Raw genomic sequence first — 24,760 nt, 5'->3', positions numbered from 1 at the left:
ATGAAAAAGACAAATACTTTTCCTAAAACATCTCATTTTATGAAGAAATCTTTTAAATTAAGTTCTGCAAATTCAAATGAGTACTTTTACATCCAGTATTCTAGCTACTGATTTGTTTTTCACTTTATTTTTAATTCTATTTATTTGTAAGAAGGAAAAAGCCAAGTTTGCAAAAATGTAGCCGTATGCCCAGAAATATTCTGAGGAATAGATATGCAAGCCTCTTAAACCCTCTTAAATCTGTTAAGACATTTCAAATGCCAAAAGATTTTTTTTGTCAAAGTAGCTATGGAACTAGAAGGTAAAAGCAACATGCCCTTCCTTGACCAACTTTCATGTACAATACATTTTCTAACAATGAGATTCCAGATATAATTTATCACCAGTTTTCAAGGAGAAAATGTTCTTAAAAATTCAAATGGAACTTGCTTTGCAGTCTTCTATAAGTTTAAAATCAAGTGGTTGAATAATGCAAAGGTTGTTGCATAACATTTTTGCTTCCTGAAAGAAACCTCATTGCAATACTTCATTCTCTGAAGAAAAAAAAAATCCATGTATCAACCATGAGGTTTCATCAGTTCTGAAAAACAGATTGAGTGAATAGGAGGAAGGATTGGGACCAATAACCTGAGGGAGCCATTCTTTAGTAGTAGTTCCAGGAGTTGTAAAGCACTGAGGAAATTAATTACATTTTTTTGTCTTCGATTCTATATTTTGAGAATTAAATTTGCTTCTATGTACCACTGGCGCTGAAACTTGATGAAGTGTCTCACAGGCTAGATCAGAGGTCTGCAACCTTAAATACTTAAAGAGCCATTTGGACCCATTTCCCACAGAAAAACCGGGAGCCAATAATTGAACAACTGATGTAACTGGGTGGGCGTGGGCAATTCAACGTCACTCACTCCCAAGTCACAAAGATGCTTGACAAGCAAAGTATGGGACGACCCCACAAGGCAGTGTCCACTGAATCCTTGCAAAACTGGGCAAGGCAGAGGGGAGCAGAAGGAGCCGAATCTGTCTCTCTCTGGCTGCCTGACAGACTGCAGCAGCAAACAGCAGGTGGCTACTTCCGGCCTTCGTTGGCGCTGGATGCGGGACCTGCTTTCCTCCCCAAGACACTGCCCTGCCCCATACCACAGCCAATGCTGCTGCTGCTGCCGCCAAGGGTGAGTAGGGCAGGGTGGCATTGTGGCTCCACGTCGTAATGGGCTCCAGGAGGAGGGGACCCATCTTCCCCCATTGTGAAGCGCACTAAATTTCACTGTGCTGCACAAAGTGCTACGAGAGCAGCAGGCAGGCCGACCATGGAGGTGGCAACAGCAGTGGCATTGACTGCTTCTCTTCGCAGCAGAGGGATGAAAGGAGAGAGCCACAGCAGAGAGTTAAAACAGCCACATGTGGTTCCAGAGATGTGGGTTGCTGACCCTTGGGCTAGATAATAGTAAACTTATAAACCCTTTTCTAACGTATGGAGGAAAAAACTGTCTTTTATATAGAATTATTCTAATACAATGGCAGATGGTGTCCTTTATTGATTTTTCCCTTCTCAAATCCAACAACCAAATAAAGGAAGGGGGAACATAGTTCAAAAGAAGCAGTAACTAAAGTAGAGCCAAATAGAGAAAGTGGTTTTATAAGCAGTAAAAATTCTTATGTTTTCATAAAATGCAGACTGAATCATTCTGTCAACCTTTAAGTCAAAAGTGGGTTCTACAATTGATATAAGGGCAGTACTGAATATGAATGTATAAAATTAGGAACCATTTCTTCAAAGGAACTGTTCATTCTACTGAAATTTATTTTATTTTATTCGATGAAATGTAGATTTACTGTAATTATCTAATGATTAGCAGCACACAAATATAATTTCACTTTAATGACAACCAAACTGATGGTCATTATCAATAAAAAAAACACTACGAAGGAAAAAAGAAGAGAATACATGTGTGGAGAATTCTTAAGAAACGTTAAATATGAGCAATTCAGTCAGAGTACTAGGTCTCATGTTTTTCATACTGTCCTTCCTAGAGTAGTTGGCAGTCAGACAGGATGTAAATATAATAAATCTAATTAATTAAAAATGGAATTTAATGTGGAAGGAATATTACTTAACCCTTTTTTTCTGGTATGTTTTATTGTGGAGGTAGGTGGGTTGGGTGGCGATGGAAAACAAGAGAATTTTAAGTCACAGAAATGGCTTGAAATTGAAATAAAAATCCACCTCTCCACCCTTTGGCTCCAAATTATAGCCCAGCATTTGTATATGAAAAACAATTTAAGAACAATGAAATAACATTTGTCATTATTACCATGTCCTACTGCATACTTGCCCTCTATTTTCTGCTATGTTTGAAAGTATTCTATTCTGAAACATCTAGGAAGCATCAAGTACTATAGCCTCATATCATCTTTGAATAATTTAAACTAAAAATATTTATTTCCAAAATGGATTCTAATGAAGGTAATGAATGAGACTATAGAGAACTGAAAATCTACTTTACTTAGGCTCTGCCCATCAAAAGGTTTGCTGCAACTGTACCATGAAAGACAGCCATGACACATAACATTAAACATAGCCAGGAAAATAATAAATATTTGGATGAAATCATAAAGTTCTGAATTAAAAGGTTCTGCATGCAGAGTAAGATGTAAACAAGTTGTAAACAATGTTTCAATGGATTTTATTGTTTCATCGCCCACCAAAGGTTATTTATTTTGCTTGAGAAGCTGTAGAAAGATACATTGCTAAATGGTAAAAAAAATGACATGGACAGAAATAGCAAGGTTTTAGCAGACTATGAAGATAGACATAGTCCTAAGTTTATTTAACACATGGACGTATTATTAAGGTTCTGTTTCAAAGACAGAAATCTGTCATATTTAACTCTAGAACAGAGGTCAAAACCTATGTGCTTTCCAAAGTCACTAGCATACACTGTAATATCTCAGTAGGAGTACTTCAATAAAATTTCAACTGGATAGTTTAATAACGGATTCCTTTTAATATAAATTGGACTGTTGTGATTTAAACTCAAGGTATCTGTCATAAAGATGCTGTTTCCAAAAGCTTCCAAAGTTATTCTGATTCCAATAACTAATGTTTGTGCTAGGAGGCTGCTGCGGAGAGTTTCTTGTCTAATTCCAAAACTCGAATATCTCCATTAGCTTTGGCATTTGCTGTAAGAGCCTGCAGTATTGGGAAAGCAGAAAAAAAATGCATTAATGTGAATATCTCAGAGTGTAAGATTGTTAAGGATGTTTACATTTACTAATCAATCACAAGCTAAATAGGCCAGTTGGTTGTACACAGGGATTGCAAAATCCTTCTGAGCCAAACGATTCCATGCAGGGGATTGCTGCTTTAAGGTGCTCTGGACCTGCTCTGAAACACCCATCTTTCAGATGTTTGGACTATATACAGAATGAAACTGGGCTCAGGAGTGTGGGAGTGGGGAAAAAGAAAGGCCAAAGAGTGAGGATTTCATTGTTAAGGGCACATGTAGGCAGCAGCAACAGCGGCTTGGGAGAGGCAGGGAAAGTGCTAGGGTTAAGCGCTAAGCCAATGGGGCAAGCTATTGCTTGGAGTTTGAACTGTAATAACCAAGAGGTGCAAAAGTGGATACATTAGCAGCAACTAAGAGGAACTGGAGAGAGAAGGAAGAGATGAGGAAGATGGGAAGGCCTATAGGATCTGTTACACTGGGACTTCAGCAGCAGTAGTTGTGGGGGCGAGGCAGAGGAGCAAAAGGAAGGCCTTGAGATGAAAGGGTAACATGGCCACTCAGAAGCAAAGGGTTAGGGTTAGGGTTACCTCAGGATTAGGGTTACCTCAGCATTGTTCTACTAGCCCTGTAAAATCATTCTGGGATCTCTGAATTTTGTTTCAGCTAAAATCCAGAAATACCAAAACATTTTTGTGTTTCAATACACTGCTAACCCAAAAGCGTAACTACCAGAACAAGATGGTTTTGGGTTCGAAAGAAAACATAACCTGCACATATCTCTAGTTTTGCAACTTACAGTTTGATATATGGATAGTACGGTAACTTAAATAATAGCATTGTTCTCCATGCTATTTTTTATTTTTATTTTTTTTCCCTAGTTTATTTCTCCAAAGATTGTGGCAAGATAGCCAAAGTCCCCACCTCACCTTTACTCTGTTCAATACTTAAAACTGAAGCAGCCCACAATTGGTATGAACATGTAAGAGGTGAGGGGTGATCCGATGGCTCCTTGCACTTAGCAGTAGAAACTGTCCTTTTTGTTGAAAACAGATAAAGCAGTTCTCCCACTGCTACTTCTGATTATATTCGTTATATGAAGGAACAAAAAGGAACTAGGAGATAAATGTATTTCTTGGAAAAATAGAAGAACAAAAAGGCAGTTCCCTTTCCCAAACCTGCTCACGTCTAGGGCCTTGGGGTTGTTATTGTTTTTTTAAGAATCATTTTAATGTGTGGTCATCTCCTCAGAGTTGCATTTGCAAGACGGGTAGCCATATAAATAAACTTAATAAGCAATCCAATATTAAGGAAAACTCTAATTGCTGAAATCACTGACTACTGTAATCAATGTTCTCTATTTTTTTTAATAACCTGATAGTTACCGTTCTTATATGATTAATAAGCACTTTTGATTCATGAATGCATTACGGTATGAAAAAGAAATCTATTTTCAACATTCCAAATAGTATTTCTTTACCTAACATATAACTATCATATATATTTAAAGTTCCTTAATTATCTTTCTAGTTAAAGGTTAAAATGAATGGTACAACGTATAAATGCAACCATTTGAACTGAAAAAAGATACATCAAAATCAAATGTAGCAGCTTACTAGAAATATAAAATGGTAATCCTTCATTAAAGCTATTAAAGACAAATTCTAATAGTGCTTCCTGAAAAGAATAAGTGCAATATTAAAATATTTTTCTTATGCAAATGAAATCCAGTCTATTTGATATATCCAGCTAAATAAATAACACTGGACATATTAAACTCTGAAATAAAGCACTGAGAAAACCTATTTAGCATATATAACATGGAAATATTTCTTACATCAATTAATTCATAATCATTTTTGGCATATAAATGTCTTAAGAGATACCATCGGGCAACTGATACTACAGTTTCTGGAAATCCAGATTGATATACCACTCTCTCTAACATACGACGTGTTTCTCTAAAAACAACAACAGAAAAAGTAGAATACTGATTAGATGTTATAAGAAATAATGAGGAAATGGCAAAATAAGTACAAATATACAGCATTTTAGACATTCAAATACATACTTATATTTACATTAATTCATGTTTACAAGTAAGCATTATTTTTTCTCGCTACAATTGAGCAGAAAATAGTTATATTCTGAAATATAAAACTAAATCTAACATATCATTAAAAGACAGTGAAATACTGAACTGCACCATTAAGGGAGGGGGGGACGGGACACAAACAGCCTGTTAGATAGATGTCGACTGTTTACAGGTGAGAAAATGTCTTCATTATCACTCAATCAGATTCTTGGCTCCAGTTCAAAGAACATTTCCATGCAAGCAAAGCTACTGTATAACAGCCAGAAATACTGTTTTGAGTTTCCTATAAAGCTTCCAAACAGGCAATTTATTTTGCAGTTTTAAACGGCCTCTATAACAATAAAACTTTCACAGCAATTTGCAACAACCATGTCCTTACTCACAGGGAAACAAGAAGTTTAGGGATTTTGCCCCCATCAAACAAGATTCTTTTTATTATAATTTTATACTTTATGACAGCAACCCTCAGCTGTCTTTTTTAATTTTATGCCATCCATATGTTGTTGAATTAGGGTAAATAAAAATGTAGCGACATTCTTTAATGAATGCCACGTAATACACAAACCTATACTTACCGTGAACCCATTTTGCGATTATACTGCATAAGTGCTTGAAATAGAATACCCAGCGGACAGAAGGAAATTTTCATAGCTTCTGTTGTGGCTTCTTGAACTAGAGATGGCCAGTGATCATTTGAAACATTAGCCTTTAAACAAACAAACAAACAAAAACTAAACACCCAGTTACTTATATCTAACACCATTTTATCTTGCAGCAATTACAGCTACAAATAGTTTCATAGAGATATATCATTTTTTCCCATTCACCTCTTAATTAGTATGAAAAGTAGCATAGAATTCTAACATAAGGAAGTAACTTTCCAGCTCTTTTGGTAAAATGGATTAGCTAAAGCTATTAATTTTACCAAATATTTATTTAATTTTTTAATGCAACTCTTCTCTCCATATCATAGACAAAAAGGTCTTAATTCATGAATAAATATTATTTTGAAACGCTAATGAGTATCCTCTTTCCTAAGTCACCCACCATGTAAAACAATATTCCCCACTATCAATTATATTAACAAAACATTTTAACAAAGTATTCTTGACTCCAGTAACAGAACAATGAATTGACTTCCAATACGCTATATTAAAGCAAAATCACTGGCTATTTTAGCTATATGTATATGCTGTTAACAACTAAATTTCTAAATTGTAAAATTTGAATATTCACAATCATGACAGTGATATCTTTTTTTTAAGTGCAAATCTCTAAGAACTATTTATAGCTGGCAAATACTATTATTTTATAGTACATTTGTGATGAAACCTGATTAGCACAATTTACTTATCATACAATTTGCAAAGACAAAATATCCTGCCTGTATATTTTCTGATTCTTCCCATAATGGTTAATTGAGAAGAACTATTTTAGTATCAGATTACTGCAATTTATTCATTTTATTATTTAACAATTTAAACTCTTACCATACAGATTTCTAAGGCAAGTTTAGCAAGTCTTAGAAGACTACAGAGTTTCCCACTCAAGTTCCCTTGCTGTGATGCCAATTTTAGACTTTTTCGGTAACACATTTCTGCACCAACCATCATTCCTTGTGACTGATAGACTTGTGCCAACCACTGGGAAAAAATAAATCAAGTCCATTGTTAAAAAAAGCATGCTTTATATTTACTTTCTAGTTTTTAAACATTACTGTAAGCATTGTTTTAAAAGTGAAATTTCAAACAGCCAAGGTTATTTAAAAAAAAGAAAAAGTAAAATAGCTGAAACTTAAAATAAAAGAATTTCAAAAATCTTTAACGCAATAATCTGGAATTTCACATAGAGATCTCTTGAATGATATAAGCAAACACACCTCAATAAAATTCTTAAATTGCATATAGTTGAGCATGCAATGAAGTCTGAGACTAAAATAAATAAATAAATAAACATCATAAATATAGTTTTCCCTCCCTAAGGTGCTATAGTTGATAAGGCAAGTTATGCAAATGTATAATAATCCTCTCTGGAGAGTTTCCATATTAATTTTCCTGACAGAGTATGGATAACACTGGCGAGCTATATGAAGGTGCTGGTTCTTTCCAAAAGGGACAAATAAATTCAGATACATATTCCCTGGAAGCAAATATCGCTCATACACAACACAAGATTGGCCTTTGTTACCATCAACTGTAAGCAGTCAAATGTTATTGTTGCATTGCATTCCAAATTAATCTCAAATAGGATGCTTAAATAGGATAGCTGGAGCCTGCTCAAATTAATTTAAAAGTAGCTGACCATGGTGCTGAATAGCTCAATTTTCATTCATGCAGTTCTATGCTCTGTTAGGAACAACCAAATTCCTTAATATCTTCATAATTTAAACTATACAAAAATGAAGTTTTCACCAAACCCAGCTATATAGTTATCTTAAACAATTTGCTACAGACCTCTATTTTAAAACATGAGTCCCTTCTTCTTTCTCCTTAGGTCATGTAGTGCCGCAACTAATTTTTTTACAAAAAATGTTCAGCATTTCTCTGCCTGCTTTGTTTCCTGAGGCAGGAGGAGGATTACATTGGATCTAGTTTTGAACATGGGGTAGTGGAAATACGATATAGAGTTGGGAGATAATACTTGTTATTCCTTGTAATAAATGGATAACTTTTTGAATACTCTGAAGTTCTGTTCACAGTACCATAACAGGGAGTTAGAATTCTCTTGATTGGTCAACCTCTGGGACCTGATGGAGTTACAGAATTTCAAAGAATATTTGGGGAAGTTTTTGTGCTTTATGCATACTTCAAGTGAAGCCTTAGTTGCCACCACCATAGTTGGTGATCTCCCTAGATCAGATCTCATGATCATGATCTGTCTCTGCACATAAATTCCAGAGAGTATCCTGGTTTTGTCAAGTTTTGGGAGATAAAGCAGGTGTGGAAAGATGAAGAGTAAAGAGCCCTTACCACTTCTTGGTGGCAAGAACACCAAGACACAACTATTTTTCTTCTTTTCTGAAATCTGCATCCAATAGCTTTAAATTGCTCCAATTCTTCTTAGGGAAGGGTAGGACAGACATTTTTACAGTGAATCATTCCAGTGAATCATTTTGGTGACTGTGTTATGTCACTGTTCAGAATTAGTTTATGTAACTTTTTTGCATGAGCTGAATATATGATCTGCTTTTTTTTGTTCTTTGCACAATGTGTACTTTGAATCATTTGAACATTTTTCAATTCTGGCCTTGGTTACATTAGTTTGATTAGCTTGCTCTTGAGCAGCCAAAATCAAGCCTTCAGTGCCTTTCTTTAATGTTCCAGTTCAACTTTCTCCTCAATAGTTTGTAGAAATTGACCATGTAATGCTTTTTCCTTGCCAACGTTCTGTTCTTCTTTTTATTACATTATTTCTATATTCAAATCTGTTTCCTGGACATTTAGTAAGTTCCAATTTTTAACTTGCATCAATTTTTGTGTAATTGCCTTTTATGTAATCAGCCAATGCATCCTTTTCTTCTTCAATAGTTTGACTTGAAGTGACCCTCTGCCTTCATTTCTGCTAAGTAGATTAAAAGAAAAAGGCAAATATTTCCCCTGTTCAGTCGTGTCTGACTCTGGGGGTTAGTGGCATCTCCATTTCCTAGCCAAGGGAGCCAGCATTGTCCAAAGACACTTCCATGGTGGGAATGTAATGAATAGTGAATAGTCATTAGCTTTCTTGTTTTTTGGTCCAAACTGTGCAGTTCCACTTGTGCCCAGTTAATAATTCAAGCAATGTATTGTACATATATGGTCAGGTATTGATGGCTTTGGTAGTGTTCCCACAATACAGTTTTGTATTTGAGTCTGGATAAATTATTTTCCAACGTTCAAACTTAAGGATTTCCACTTAGCTGGTTCTGATTTATCATTAGCAGGCCACAATGGTGCAGTTTACTTTTAGCCTCTCTTTGGTTATTGTTCTTCCAGTAACCCTACAGGGCTATGCCGTGGTTCCCAGGCCACAGGTCCAGAGTTCCACTGTTCACTAGTATCTAATGCAGTCCTTGTTGACCTGAGAAATAATTGATCTGGTATAGAATATTTTTTTCTGTTTTCTCATCGTATTAACTGGGATGATGGATGCACTTAGTCTGGCTCTTCCTCAAAGACATGTCTGGCATGGATAACTCTTCTGATAGACTACACTACTGCCGGCACGTCTCTCTATCTCATCAGAGCATCACAAGTTCCTCCCCCAAAACTAGGGACTATTGTCATTATTTTGAAATGTTTAATTGTTAAGAGAGTTACAAAGGAGATTTAGACTAAATGGAAAGAGGGACTCTATACTTATGTCATTGTATATTTTTGTTAATTTTACTGAACCTTTGTTGATCAATAAGGGAGCTCAAAATTTGGAGATGTATTTCTAGAAAATAGACTGAGGTATGGAATGAAGATGTATCTTGTAATTTAAGACATACCAATATATTGCTACTGTTGACTATGTTTGCTGGCTTTGAAGGATGAACTTTCTTTTTCCTACTTTCTCTTTTGGGAATATTTTTTATTTCCCTTTTTCCACACTTTGTCTTTTTCTTTTATGTGTGTGTGTGTGTGTGTGTGTGTGTGTGTGTGTGTGTGTGTGTATACGTCTTTGGTTGTTCGGGTTTTCTCCCGTGTAAAATTGGAAGTGTTTTGGCGACGTTTCGACAAAGTCTCATTCGTCATCTTCAGGCTTCAGCTTCGTGCTTCTGGGAGCAATGTGTGATCGCAGCTGTTTCTTCTTTTAACTGCTAGTGGGGGTTTTGGCAGTTAAAAGGAAGAAACAGCTGCGATCACACATTGCTCCCAGAAGCACGAAGCTGAAGCCTGAAGATGACGAATGAGACTTCGTCGAAACATCGCCAAGACACTTCCAATTTTACGCGGGAGAAAACCCGAATTGGTTAGACATACATACATACATACATACATACATACATACATACATACATATTTCTAACATTAGGTTATTCTGTTGGTTTATCTGCTTAATATAATTCTTTAAAAAATTTTTAGAAAATAAAAACTAATTTGTTTTCCAAAATTTATATCATCCAGAAATACTGAGATAACAATTTATTGCCTAGCTTATTCTTTGTTCTTTTATTTCTTGGACATGATGTCAAAACATTTTTTGCTTCCAGTAATGAAAGAGCCCTATTTTCTGGGCAAAACATCAAGTACATTTAAGTGCAGAAGAATGGCATTAAAGACAACTATGCAAAGACTGCTTGGATTCTAAAAATCATCTGGAGAAGCCACCAACTTCCACTGTGCTGATGCAAGATTAAGAATTATTGACAATATTTATGTCAACCTCTATTGAATCTAGGATCTTGATGTTAAAAGCAATAGGGCAACTAAGCAGTCTGATTTTAAAATTTGCTACACTGACAAAATGCAGACCAGCAGCTTTTGATTATAATACTTGACTGGAATGCCCATAGAAATACATTCCCAACGTATGGGTAGGCATGCCTGCTGAAAAGATCTATGTTGAAAATCATGCTTTTCTATGAGCTTCCAATTCCTACTCTGGCCACACTGGGTTGGATTCAAATCACGGGTGCTATTCAGCAGGTTCTGATAGGCTCTGGAGAACCGGTAGTGGAAATTTTGAATAGTTTGGAGAACCAGCAAATGCCACCTCTGGCTTGCCCCAGAGTGGGGTGGGAATGGAGATTTTGCAATATCCTTCCCCTAGGAATGGGGAGGGAATGGAGATTTTACAGTATCCTTCCCCTGCCACGCCCAAGCCATGCCTACCAAACCACACCACGCCCACAGAACTGGTAGTAAAAAAAATTGAATTCCACCACTGATTCAAATGTAAGGATGTTCAACCAAACTGACAGCATGGTGCATGCTAAAGCCTGAGGTGGGATCTCTAAAGTCCACTCTGTTCACACAATATATTACCTTCCAATTTTCCACAGACTTTCAGGAGAGGGCAAAAAGATTACTTATTCACAGTACTAGATGAAAAAGTCCCATATTGTGAAATATAAAGAGAACCCAATCATGGATAAATGTAGACAAACTTACATGCCAAGCTGTAATCAATGTAGAGTTGGAGAGAACTGCCTTTCGGAGCTCTTCCAAAATGGCATCAGGAAGCTCTTTGTGAGACTGCAAAAGTGGTTTGCATTGAACTTGTCTTAAGAGCAGGTACCACATGGGCTGCTCAGGAAAAAAAATTAATCCCTAGAGGCAAAAAAACTCTCTTAGTTCCATATAAAATAATTAAAACCCCTTCACAAAAAGAACAGAGCTGTTATTCTAGCAACACAATTTCAGTAAGTCAAAGAATCCAGTTATTTTAGTTATCAGTGAGCAAACAGAGGAGATAAGAAACTATTGATTCTCTACTTTGATTTGGTGAAATCAAAAGGTTTTCATGATGCTTAAAATAAAGATTCCCAGCACATTTTGATCAAGCAGTTATGCTGCTTCTGTGTTTCATGCAACGAAGCAAGTTCTACTGGGAATTGATGTATGAGTAACTGCAATTCAATTAACTTCTGATTTTTACAAAATCGTACTTTTTCATTTTTTAAATGCTATTTATTTAGGCTGTCAGTTTTGTTTTTAAAACTGTGTTCATGCTTTGAACTACTTGTAATCCACCAAAAGAACTTGAATAGCATATTGGACATATTATAAATATCATTAGAAGCAACTGCACTTTACTAAACTTGTCACCTGCTTCTTCTTAATTTACGTAATCCCCAAAGGAATCTAAGGAGCTAGTGAGAAGACGCAAGAATGCAGACGACTAGTAAACTAGTGACAAAATATTTTTAATATTTACAAACAAATTTAATGCGAATCTCAGCCTTTCTACTGTAAGCAAACCAATATTGTCACTGCTACATATTCACTATCACTTTTCATATGGTTTCACTGAGATATTCTGTAACTTTACCTATATTTGAATAATTGTAGGATAAGTCATCTTAACATTAATCATACCTTTTCACAGAGAGCCTCAGCTTCTGAAGTTCTACCTGCCTCATTTAAACCAGTAATAGCTTGGAAAAGAGACCATTCTTCAATTTCTTGAGCTCTGGAAGCTGGAAGTTCTTTGGCTTTAGCTACAAAGCATATGAAGTTCATTATTTCATAATATCCCATGTATTAATCCCAACTCTTTATAATAAAAAAGTATGCTATTCTGATATCAGTAAGAATAATTGTTTTCACATTAAAGAAATCCACATTTTAAATATATATATTTCAAATTGTAAAACATTTAGCATGGTGAGAGATTTTGGCTTTGGAAAGTTAATAGTTGAGGTGTCCTATTTTTACACCATCTTCTACTCCTTAGGTTCCAACTCTCCAGGAACTTTTTTACTTTTAGATTCAAGCATTTTGCTGCTACAATCAACAATGGGAAGAAATTAAACAAATTCTGCCTTTATAAGGGAGTAAATTTTCTAATTTGTAAGAGTAAACTTTCTATTTCGCAAAGTAAAGGATAGGATGTAGGCATGTACTTTGTTACATGAGCTACTGACATAGCTGATCATCAGGAAAGACGGATCACCATTAGATGAATTAAGCTCTTATATTTTCACGATGTAACTAAGTAGTTTCTTTCACTGTAAAATAAATGTTTTTGTGACCTATGGAAAGGGTCTAGTTAGAATGCCATTTGTTATAGGAGTTTTGTATTTGCAGAAGACTTTTGAATAAAGGAAAGTCCTGGTTTTGGTTAGCAGTGACAATTGAGACTAGAACTTCTGTCACTAAGTAATGCAGTCATAAAATGTGACACCACTTAGTGATGTAAATTCCAGCACGTCTAGTTGCTGTCATTAAGTTAATCCTATGCCACTGTGCAACATCATGTGATTGCTATTTACAAACTTCTGCCAGCTTCTCCATTCGCTTGGCTTATAGAAAGCTGGGAAAGATGGTTACAAATGACTGTCAGGGGACTGCAAGATGCTGCAGCATTGTAATTATGACCTGGCTGGCATCTACCTTATGTGAGAGCTAGAAGGCCCTAAATCAGATAGTCTTCTTTTCTAGTAAAAACCTGAGACAAGACAGTTCCTTTACTAATCAATGTATGGATGTCAACTTTCTGACATGCTACTGCCAGACCTTCTCTAGCATGTCAACCAAATTATACAGCTTCTTTTCCCACAGTGTTTGCAATGATTGTTTAAAGCAGGGCTCTCCAACCTTGGTCTCTTTAAGACTTGTGGACTTCAACTCCCAGAGTCCCTCAGCCAGCAAAGCTGGCTGAGGAACTCTGGGAGTTGAAGTCCACAAGTCTTAAAGGGACCAAGGTTGGAGAGCCCTGCTTTAAAGAGACTTACACATCTATCATCTCTAGGTTTTGGACAATTTCTATAATCATCCTTAACGAACCTGTTTTTTTATCTACACTGCATAGACTTTGCTGCAGCCCAGTTTACCAATATTTTCATTAATGATTTATTTCAGTTAAAAACAGCAATGAGAACAGTTGTTGTCAAGAACAAAAAAGCAGCCTTACTCTTAGCTGAGATTGCAGTGACAATCACTTTTTCCAGATGTGTCTGCTTGGATGGCTTATTATGCAGATGAACAATTGTGTTTTCTGCATGGCAAGCAGCCAAGAGGACAGCCCAGGCTGTAGGATCATCTGAAAAGATAAAAAACACAAGGAAGATGTCGTTTTCAAATTAGACCACCAAACTGTTGAAAAATTAAACAAGTGGATGTACGCAAAACATAAAACCTAAAGTATAAAATGACCAAATCCCTACACCATGAAGGCCTGACTCACATAAAAAACTTGGTTCTTAGATGCTTATTATTGCTTAGGTCCTCAGTGCTTAGGGTGCTGAACTAGGACTGGAGAAAACCAGCCAAATGATTCCATTCAGTCATAAAGTGCTTTAGGAGACTTTTGGCAGTCGTTATCTCATAATACAACATGCTGCACAGGATTATTGTGAGAATAAAACTGGAAAAAATTAAACCACATCTGCTGTCATGAGCTGCTAGAGAAAAATAGGAATATAATCAATAAAGAAATAATTTGGTATGAAACTTATTCTTTTTTGTCCTGAATCTATTAATCACTTGTTAAAATATATTTTGGAAAAGACCCTGGATCAGGGTAACATTTAAGAGTAAGAATTAGCATCACTAGATTTAAATGTGTCACCTGGAGAAAGATGAATTGCTTTTAGAATATTCTTTTTATTTTCAGCTTTGTGACATCCTGTGGCCAGTTGATTAACAGCAGTATTCAGCAAGGCTTTCTGAACAAAAAAAATAAAAAATAAAAATACAGAGCAAATGCATATTTTGACTTTTTTAAATAGAAAGTATTGTTCCAAGATAATCGTATTTTCAGTATCAAAAACACTAACCTTCCCATGATTTAGATCAAGAATGCAGGCAATACTTCCTGCCACAGCTCCACCCTGTAAGACCAAACTTTGATTAAGAATGACATTTCAGAATATTACAAAACTGACTAACATTACATTTTTCTTCACCACAAAAAGCAAAACTAGTAATGAAGTTCAAGAAATAGCAGCAAATAGCTGCCATTTTTTGGTGCTTACCTATTAACCAACAGCACTTGCCCATTTTGGTGCTTGCCATTAGCCATTGAAAAAAACAGGTTTTTTCCCCCCAAGGAAGGAAAAGTAAGGACACTTATTCCTGATGGTGTGGGGAGGAGGGTGAACTGGTTGGTGTTTGAAAGAGGCCTAAATATTGGTGCAGAAAGTACATTAGAAAAAAAAATGTACTGAACAGCTGAATTAACATCTATTTGTCGAGGGGGAATAGCTCATTATATAACCTTATCCCTTAAAAAAACGGTGACAAAGACAAAATAAATTTTGCAGGAACTACAAAATGCACATACTGTACATATCAGGAAAAATTCAAAACTACATTATGCCAGAAAGCAACACTTGTAGAGGATTGTAACTGCCACCACAAATAGAAGAGAATGTGCTTTTCAAAATAACAATGATTCCCTATTATAGCCAGTGGTGGGATTCAGTCGGTTCACGCCACTTCGGGAGAACCGGTTGTTAACTTTCTGAGCAGTTTGGTGAACTGGTTGTTGGAAGAAAACATTAGGGCAGAGAACCGGTTGTTAAATTTATTTGAATCCCACCATTGATTATAGCTCTACTATAAATTAACTTTTCCACCAGGACAACTGCTGTTTACTAAAGAGTTCCATGAATCTCATGCTAAACTGAACTTTTGCGAGAATAAAAGCAGTCCCAGATACTAGCATTTTCAGTAGACCTCAATCTTTTCTCATTAACATCCCTCACATAATTGTGGAAGGATCCACTGTCACAATTTATTTACTACATCCACTTTTCCCCGACTTTCAGGATATCTGCCCCCCCAAAAGCAGCTTAGAAGCAATATAAAACATTGTAAATAAAAATGCAATAAACATTATTGCAAAAGAAAAAAAATCCTACAGAACACCTGGCAGGATTCTTCGCACAGGTCAGCTGATGATAATGAATATATGGAAAGCTAAGAACAAGTTTCACAGTGCAATTTTCTGAGATGGTTGTCAACCTATCTTCCTCCACTTCTTTTCAGAGAACTTTTCCACTTAGCAGGCAATAATAATGATTTGTGTATGTCTGTGTATGTGAACAAAAGGGTACAATTAAGCAAGCTGCTATGTTGGTGGTTATCTTTTTATGTTTTAAAAAAACAATATGACAATATTTTTGATGTTACAGACAATAAAGATTTTGGGACTGTGATAGATTATTAAGTAACTTTTGGATTTATTAAAATAACACAAAATGGTTCATAAGGGGAAAATAAGTATATTTCAAAAAGAAATGTCATTGATGTTTCAAAGTGTCTATGAAATCATAACAAAGAACCACAGGGAGATAAAGGGTTGGCGCATAACAATGAAAAATGAACAGGAAACCCAGGAAATAGAGGAGAAAATAGAAAAAACAAAGAAAAGGATAGAGCAGATAAAATGAACGAATTTAGAAGATAAGGAGAAGGAAGAGATAATTAAAAGGAATGAACTAGATCAAGTTGACTATACATTCAGAAACTTAAAAATAAAATTGGATGAGCAGAAAGACATTCCTAAAGTGAGGGTAGAGACACTGATAGGTATAGTGAAGATCTGGCAGCGAGAAGCAGAGGCAGTGAAAGAGAAAACATTTAGACCAAATATGAATGATACATGGAGATATAAAATTTCAAAGGAGGAGTATGAAAAACATGCTAAAAATCAATAAGAATTGAAACACTGAAGTAAACAAGAGATGATGGATAGAAACAAAATATCCACTAATATAAGATTTGTGCTATCAAGACTTAGAATAGAGGTAGGAATTAGAAAGAGGGATAATATTAAGTAGATTTTTATATAATGTCTTAAAATTAGTATATAGAGGAAGGATCAGAAGTTGAAAGATGATTGTATTATATACTCTTAAACAACAGTATTAAGGTTACTATGGCTATTGGTATTGTGTAATAAAATATTGGAAAAATTAAATGATGAGGGATTATATATATGGTGGAGTAAATATTATAATGTTAACAATGTTATTTGTAATATTTATGTTATTATAATAATGTGGAAAACATGCCAAAGGAAAAAAAAGAAAAATTAACAAAAACTGAAATACTAAATTGGACAAGAGAGGAAGGATAGAAATAGTGTACCTACCAATATAAGGTTTGTAATATTAAGGTATAGAATAGAGGTAGAAATTAGAAAGGAGGAAAATATTATTATGCATATTTCTATATAATATGTTACAATCAGTATGTAGATGAAAGGACTAGAAGTTGAAAGATGATTGTATTATGTGCAATGTTACTATAATGACGTATGATTAATGTAATTAAGGCTATCAAAATTGTTAATCTCATCACTTATTATTTTGTATCAAAATTAATGATATCCAGATGCCACACTGTTCATGTATTTAATACTTATATTTAAAAATAAAAAACTTATAATAAAAAAAACACATTATGACAATTGACAAGTAGAACATATTGAAGATATTTGCTTGTCAAAATGATTGAACTATAATGTTGATGCTAATTTTGAAAACTCTTTTTAGTACCATTTTTACTCATTTAATTTAGGTTTGAATCCCTAGCACTGCATAACGGAGTGAGCACCTATTACTTGTCCCAGTTTCTGCTAACCTACCAGTTTGAAAGCATGTAAAAAATGCAAGTAGAAAAATAGGGACCAATTTGGTGGGAAGGTAACAGCGCTCCATGCGCCTTCAGCATTTAATCATGCCTGCCAAATGACCACAGACTTTTTCGGACAGCACTGGCTCTTCGGCTTAGAAATGGAGATGAGCACCACCCCTAGAGCCAGAAACAACTAGCATGCATGTGCGGGGGAACTTTAGTCATTTAGTAAATCTGTAATTCAGCATGTATGTACTGCATTCTCATCTATGCATATTTACCTTGGCATTTTGTGGCACATACCGAGGGATCAATCTTGACAGCAGGGACCAGAGGGCAGGATTATTTGGGTTGCTTAGGTAAGAGACCATGGCAGAGTTAAAATCACAATTCTCAATATAGTAGAATCTACCAACATAGACTGAAATTATGAAACATACATTTTGTATAACTATTTCTAATATAGAAGCTTCCAATTTATGTTTATAGTCCTTTTAATATAGTAAAATAGTATCTTTGAAGATATTTGTGAAAGTATATATTAATTAGAACCAACTGAAAAAACAATAAACGGGTTAAATAGATTTAAATTTCAAAATAATATTGCTAGATGAAGTGCATTTTTAAACTCTCCGTGGTTCAATTCGAACTAGATTCTAGATTTTGTTAAAATAATGTGGAGCAAATAACCTTTGCTAATCTAAAAACTGATATTCATATCTAATATCTAATGCTTTACAACCACATTGCTTAGTGATGGAAATTCCAGTCCCAGTTGCCATCATAAACTAAGGAGAACCTGCAAATGTTATTACATTTAACATAAATCACTTAACAGAGAATATTAGCAGGCTGTGTCTTATTCAAACATTCTGACTATTTTAAGTGAACAGTCTTACCTTATCTAAATTGAGAATGTTCATACTTTCCCTTAAATAATAGAATCAGGGGGAAAAATACTTTATATTAGCTGATAGGATTTTTATCCTATCAGAAGGAGAGAGTAGTCATCTAATTACTTCTACCTTTATTTTGAAACTATCTCAAACTGCAAATCTCTATATTACCACAGTTCAAGTGGGAAACCCAAAGGACAGCTTTTGCAAGTAAAACTCAGAGGATTTCTACAGTACATAGCACCTACCTTTGGGGGAATGGGTGATAGGCAAAAGTAACGTTGGTTGCTTTATATTTCACATACCTGTGGACAGCTTTAGAAACTTGTCTTTGAACAGCCAGATGTCTGCCTTGTAATGCATAGACAGCAGTTGCAAGAAGGCACCTCTTATAAACATTGTCTTTTTTCTCTGGGTGCTTTAACAGTTCTTTAAGTGCTGCGGTTGCAAGTGTTGCATCCTGCTTGATCAGCCCTAAACTGCACAAGGCTTGCAGGCTTTCCATATTAGGCTCTTGTAATATAGAACTGTAAATGCAACACAGAAAATGTATTACTCCAAGGAGCATTGCCTTAAAGTATAATATGAAGAGTCTGTTGCTTACTCGGCACAATATTTATAATTCAAAATGCTATCTTATACCTGGAAATCTTTATGTTTATGAAGCATTGCCAGATGCTCTGGGGGGTGGAGCTTGTTCTGCATTTAGAAGATTCGACATTTGGGCTTAAGATTCCTAGTTAAAAGAAATCAGTCCCCATCTCCACACTCAGCAGGCTTTAGAGATTGGCTACCCGGTGGCAAAGATCCTTCTGAAGTTCTCTGATCAATGGTCGGACTCAATAAGAACAGGTTTTCCTGTTTAGATGAATTTTTAGTCCTAAGAAACAATGCTGAGTACAGATTTATTTTGCTGAGTATAGCAATTACTATTCTATGAATCTGTTTACACCAGTGACATTTATGATCCAGGACTCATGATAGTAATATTCTAATCTAGATTCTGCTTATATATAGTTAAATAATTTCCCCTGGGAACTCCCTTCCGCGGAACAGTTTCTTTCAGAAACCACTGTTTGACATGCCTGACTATAAAAGCTATAAAACATCCCAAGGGGAATAAAAAAGTTTAATAAATGGCTGACTAATAAAAATTGGAGGCAGTAAAGTCATATTAACAGGTAGTTTGGTAATTTGGCAATAGCTGAGAAATGCCTTTGCAATCTACTATTGTATTAAGGAATATCACCATTCATTGAAAAGTGAGTTAATGAATGAATTGTTCTCATGATTTACAAATGCAAATACATGCTAGGTTGTTTTTCTTTTTAAAAAAAGCAAAAGCATCATCTATCCAAATTAATGTCATGAAAAAGATGGTAATAGGGAACAAATTGGTGCAATAAGTCTCAGCCCAAAGCTTGATTTTATTCATGCTCCCATCAGCCTTGAAAAGAACTCTGATAGTGCTGGTGCATCACTGGAGTTGTGGAAGAAAAGGCAGGTGCTGTAACCAACTGATGCATATTTCATTCTTAGCTATGCTCAACTATGAACTAAATCCTAAGGATCAAAAGTATTTTGACCCTATCCTTTTTTTTTTCCTTTCTGTGAATGTGAAAGCTAAAATACCCCATGTCAGGCCAATTTGGGATTTCCTTCCTATCTGAACTCACAAACTTTTGTACCTCTGTTTGACTGAGAATTATTTTTCATCTTATTCTGAGTGTTCTCATGTTTTCAGGTACTCACCCACCAGTGAGTCTGCTGTTAAATAGAACACATGAAACAGGAATGTAATTGCAACCCTTGTAAAAGAAGTTTTCTTCAAAACTTGCCAAACTTCCCTCCCCCTCCACCCACTCCCAGGTGCATTCAATTCCTGCCAAGCTATAAATTTACATTTTGTGACTGCACTGTGCAATTCCTGAGGGGAGACATTTCCTGTTTTATCTCTCTTTTTTTGAAAGATGCTTTTGCAGACCTGGGATTTCTTCTAGTCAGCAAGGATCCCATTTTGCCTAGAGTTCTCTACAGTAAGCTTATTAAAAGGGATTAGGATGGTTTTAAAGTACTTTAATAGGTTTAGAGAAATAAGGCTGTACTTACTCCTTACCATTTAAATAAGACATTCTTTGCAGCATCCACTCGATTTTGTTTGTATTCTATTATTGCGAGGGCTGTTAATATGTATGCTTTATCTTGCTCAGACTCTGCAATTGCAAGTGCTTTTTCATAAGCTAGGAATAAAAATGAGAAATTCAAAACAATGGCAAGCAGCAACCTTAATCAAATACTTGCCCAGGAGGAGGGGATGGCACATACATACACACACACACACACTCACTCAGCGTTCCTGTGTTCACAAGTGCGGGCAGGCTATTAAACTCCCAAATTTTGATTATGTAACAGCAGGATTCTGCAATGGCTGTAACTTTAAGCAAGGGTTGTAAGTCCATTTTTAGTACCATAATTATGAACAGTCACTGAAAGAAGGTCTGTAAATCAAGGGCTACCTGTATTATTGTTTCTGATTTTGAAACAGGTAGGTTAAGAATCGCCACTGAAAGAAATTAAAGCCTATTAGAGTTGATAGACCCCAGTTCAACAATCTATGTTAACACAATAAACAAGCAAGGAACCAAACTGCAGCTCAGGCCTAGGAAACAAAGTTAATTTCAGAGGTAACTCACATTGTTAATATTTTCTGCACTTCAGAGGAAGATTTGATGAAATCAATCTATGACTATTCTTTCTGGAGATTAAATGCTTGTGATCTTAATATTTTACCAAGTCATCACAAAATATAAACAGTGATTTTCACACAGATTCTTTAGAGGAGATACTGTACAATGGAAACACTTACCTTTCTGACTTTCTTGGAAATGTCCTTTCTTGAAGTAAGACAGAGCAATTCCTACAATATCATCAAATTCTATCAGATGAGTTGCCAAATAAGCCTTGATGGCATCATCACACTGGCCAAGAGCACTTTAAAAAAAGAAAAGGACTTAGTCCAATTAGAAAAAAATAAATCTCACACATACATTCAACTAAAAATCAAAATTTGGGGATGAAATATTCCCCTAATAAATAGTGCTTCATAATTTAACAATTTTGCAATGATATTACTTTAGATCTATAAATCTCAAGCATGGATTTGTGTGATCATGTGGTGAATGGTATAAAACTTAGATTCAGAATTGAACTGTTTGGCTATAAACATATCCGAAGATAACATGTAAGTCTTAGTTTAACCTTACATCTCAATGTGTTTGAATGTTAACTGTTTCTCCATTATATACATTACATAATCAGGAACTGATTATCTAAGAGCTAACTGTAAGTGATTTGTGCTTTGAGCCATCAACATTTACAAGGGACATAGCATAAGTGCTATCGTCATTAGTCAGTGAGCGGATATAATTTTAAATATTATTTTTTCTAATTTGGTGCTCTTTTTCTTCCAGTTTTAATAAAACGAGAGTTCCTGTTTTACTACATATTTACACAAAAAAAGAAAATAAGATTATTTGCTGCCAATTTTTTGTGACATGATTTCAGCAGGCTCTGGATTTGCAAAAGAATGACTGGAAGATCCTAAACTGATTTCCACAGTACTTTAAGATATTGATCCCCAACCGTGGAAGGGGTTTATCCATGGGCATGTTGTCATGTGCTGCCTGCATCCCACAGATGGGGCTTTGCTTGTTTGTGTAGCCCCATTTCTGGCCTGCCGTGAACCGGTGCCAATCCATGGGCTGGGGGTTTGGGACCCCTGCTTTAAGAGACATGGTTTTGTTTACTATATACTTTCTAGAACTGAAAGTCTTAATTTGATAAGAATAATAGTATACTTAGTTTGCAACTTACCAGAGTGATCTTCCATAATTTCTCATCACTATATTATATCTTTCTCTGTCTTCAGAATTTGTCAGCAATAGAACTGATCTGAAAAAAGTATCATAGATTAAACTTCCAAATATTTTGCTGTCAGTAGCTTTCCTATGAAATGCTTTCCTATGAAATGCTTGAGAAATTAAACATTCTATTTTTTTTTTTTGTTTACATTTATACCCGCCCTTCTCCGAAGACTCAGGGCGGCTTACAATATTTTGTAAAAATCAAAATCAATATTTTGATTACAGAAAGACACTTCTGATTTTGTATCTAGACCTTTATTTATATCATTTGTTAAGTTTTAGGTATATTTGTCTTACCAAAAGGATTAACAAAGAGGAGAAATAGAATTTCAGAACTAGAAAAGTATGACCTAAGGTTTGGATGGCATGACTTTCTATTATACAATAAAGTTAAAGCTAATGTAGCTTTTAAAAATTATTATATTAGAAGTGCCATATTAAGAATATGGAATAAATATAATCCCAGATTGGGCTCAAAAATGCCTTTATGTGGTACAAGATGCATTTTATTGAAAAGAAAAGCAGGCAAAGAGAGATGGTTAGCCTATTGAGAGTTGTTGTAACAAGAGCATGGAGAATATAAAATAAAATTAAGAGATCAATTGACTGCAGAGGGATTTAGTTTTGAATTGTTTCCATATGCATAGTTAAGAGAAAGATTTAAATATATAACAAGAATTTGGAATTGAACAGCAGAAGAAAGAATCTGAAATTGAACATATATTACGAACTTTCACCAATAAACTGGTACCTTGGTACTAATCATTGATTCCAAGAGGCACAATGAGTACCCAAAACAATGTTTATCAAACAATTTTTTCCCATAAGGAACAATGTACTGAGTCTCAAAGCAGCTGACATTGACAAGTTCTAGCTTGTACATTGAGCACCAAATGAATGATGAGTACCAAGACAAAATATTCATGTCAAAATGTGTTGAGTACCAAATCTGATGAGTTTCAAAGCAATTGAGTACCAAGATACTACTGTACAAATAAACTCCAACCTAGAATAGTCCAGAAGTTGAGATAAGGTTAAAAAGGTTTAGTTTCTAGCATGCTGCACACTTATGTAGAGCATCAAAAACCAACCCTTTCACACTTTCTCCTGACTTCCTTTATTGCCACTTATCTAAGGTAAGAATTTTCTTTTATGCTTGTTGGATTTGCAAACAAATCTCAGGACATGATCTGTTTATAAGTAGACTTTCTGTATGTACAAATGTGAGCATCTAATTGCCAAAATGTAAGCTTTTGTTGAAATTTGAAATGGAAAAATAACAAGTAAAAGAGCATGATAAAACAGGCTAAGAATATAGAACACAGAATATATAGAATATATGTTGCTTATATTGTAAACTACCTGGAGAGTGCTATAAAGTGCTATGGGGCAGTATATAAGTCAAAATGCTATTGCTATAGTGTGGAACAATGGGAAAGTATGTGGCTGAAACGTTTAATCTTAAGTGGCTGAAAAGACTGAAATTTGTATTATGTTGTAAGTTAAAAGACAACTTTACTAAAACGATGAACCATCAGTACATAATTTCAGAAAAATTAACTAGAACATATAAAAGTACTTCAAATGTATGTTGGAAATGTGGAAAACATGACGGGTCATTTTATGATGCCTAATGAACTTATAAAAAAGCCACAAAATTCAGAGTTCAAATACATGTTGTGATACAAAGAACAATTAATAGCCAATTGAAACAGAATTCTTCTTGTTGGGACTAATGGGTAGACAATTAGAAAAGAGTTATGGAAAATTGCTTTTATATATAACTGCTGCTAGATGATTATATGCACAAAAATGGAAAAACTCTGAAATACCCATCACGGACAAATGGCTGAAGCATACAGAAATTAGCAATATGGCAAAATTGATTTGTTTGAATAGCAAAAGACAATAAATACATTTATAGTGATTGGAAACTCCTAATGGACATTTTTGCTGGAAAAAAAATGTACTTGTTATTTATGCGTTTGATATTTAGAAAGAGTAGACTATAGAAAGAAGGGAAATTCTGTGGAAACCTTAGAGAGGGTAAAATATAAATGCATTTGTAATTGCTGTGAGAAGACCAGAAGCTGCTTCTCTATAGTTTTTTCCTTTCTTTTTTCTATTTCTTTGTACATTTTAAATCTTATTTATTACTTTACTTTTTTTACAAAATCATTCTGTAAGACTTAAAAAAAAACATGTGAGCCATTTTGTGAAGTGTTTAAAAACTTATGCTTGGGACAATAGAAGTTATATGAGAAAGTTTAGCTAACAAGTGTAGTTATTTTAATCTTTTTCTACTTTTATTGCTTTTTTAACTTTCAAGATAGAATTTAATACAACAAAAAACATTTAAACTTAACTATGTTATTTTTGCCAAACAGATGCAACTGAACATGATCTATGTTGC

General features: G+C 34.9%; 1 protein-coding gene across 1 annotated transcript in view; it reads right to left on the bottom strand.

Moving 5' to 3' along the window:
* Window positions 1-2,667: 2,667 nt before the first annotated feature.
* The window catches only part of SKIC3 (SKI3 subunit of superkiller complex), a 50,350-nt gene continuing 28,257 nt past the window's right edge, over window positions 2,668-24,760 (bottom strand). The window contains exons 28-41 of the mRNA XM_058169256.1: window positions 22,298-22,375; window positions 21,291-21,415; window positions 20,541-20,664; window positions 18,730-18,951; window positions 17,810-17,882; window positions 14,723-14,776; window positions 14,515-14,611; window positions 13,858-13,986; window positions 12,321-12,442; window positions 11,394-11,552; window positions 6,810-6,962; window positions 5,895-6,025; window positions 5,062-5,185; window positions 2,668-3,190 (exon numbers count right to left, since the gene is read on the bottom strand). Coding sequence (XP_058025239.1) covers window positions 3,110-3,190; window positions 5,062-5,185; window positions 5,895-6,025; window positions 6,810-6,962; window positions 11,394-11,552; window positions 12,321-12,442; window positions 13,858-13,986; window positions 14,515-14,611; window positions 14,723-14,776; window positions 17,810-17,882; window positions 18,730-18,951; window positions 20,541-20,664; window positions 21,291-21,415; window positions 22,298-22,375 — 1,672 coding nt within the window. The 3' untranslated portion in view covers window positions 2,668-3,109. The remainder of the gene's footprint in view (window positions 3,191-5,061; window positions 5,186-5,894; window positions 6,026-6,809; window positions 6,963-11,393; window positions 11,553-12,320; window positions 12,443-13,857; window positions 13,987-14,514; window positions 14,612-14,722; window positions 14,777-17,809; window positions 17,883-18,729; window positions 18,952-20,540; window positions 20,665-21,290; window positions 21,416-22,297; window positions 22,376-24,760) is intronic.

The sequence above is a fragment of the Ahaetulla prasina genome, chromosome 2 (assembly GCF_028640845.1).
Source record: "Ahaetulla prasina isolate Xishuangbanna chromosome 2, ASM2864084v1, whole genome shotgun sequence".
NCBI lineage: Eukaryota > Metazoa > Chordata > Lepidosauria > Squamata > Colubridae > Ahaetulla > Ahaetulla prasina.
The sequence above is the reverse complement of the archived record's forward strand: the minus strand, read 5'-3'. Positions and strand labels throughout refer to the sequence as shown.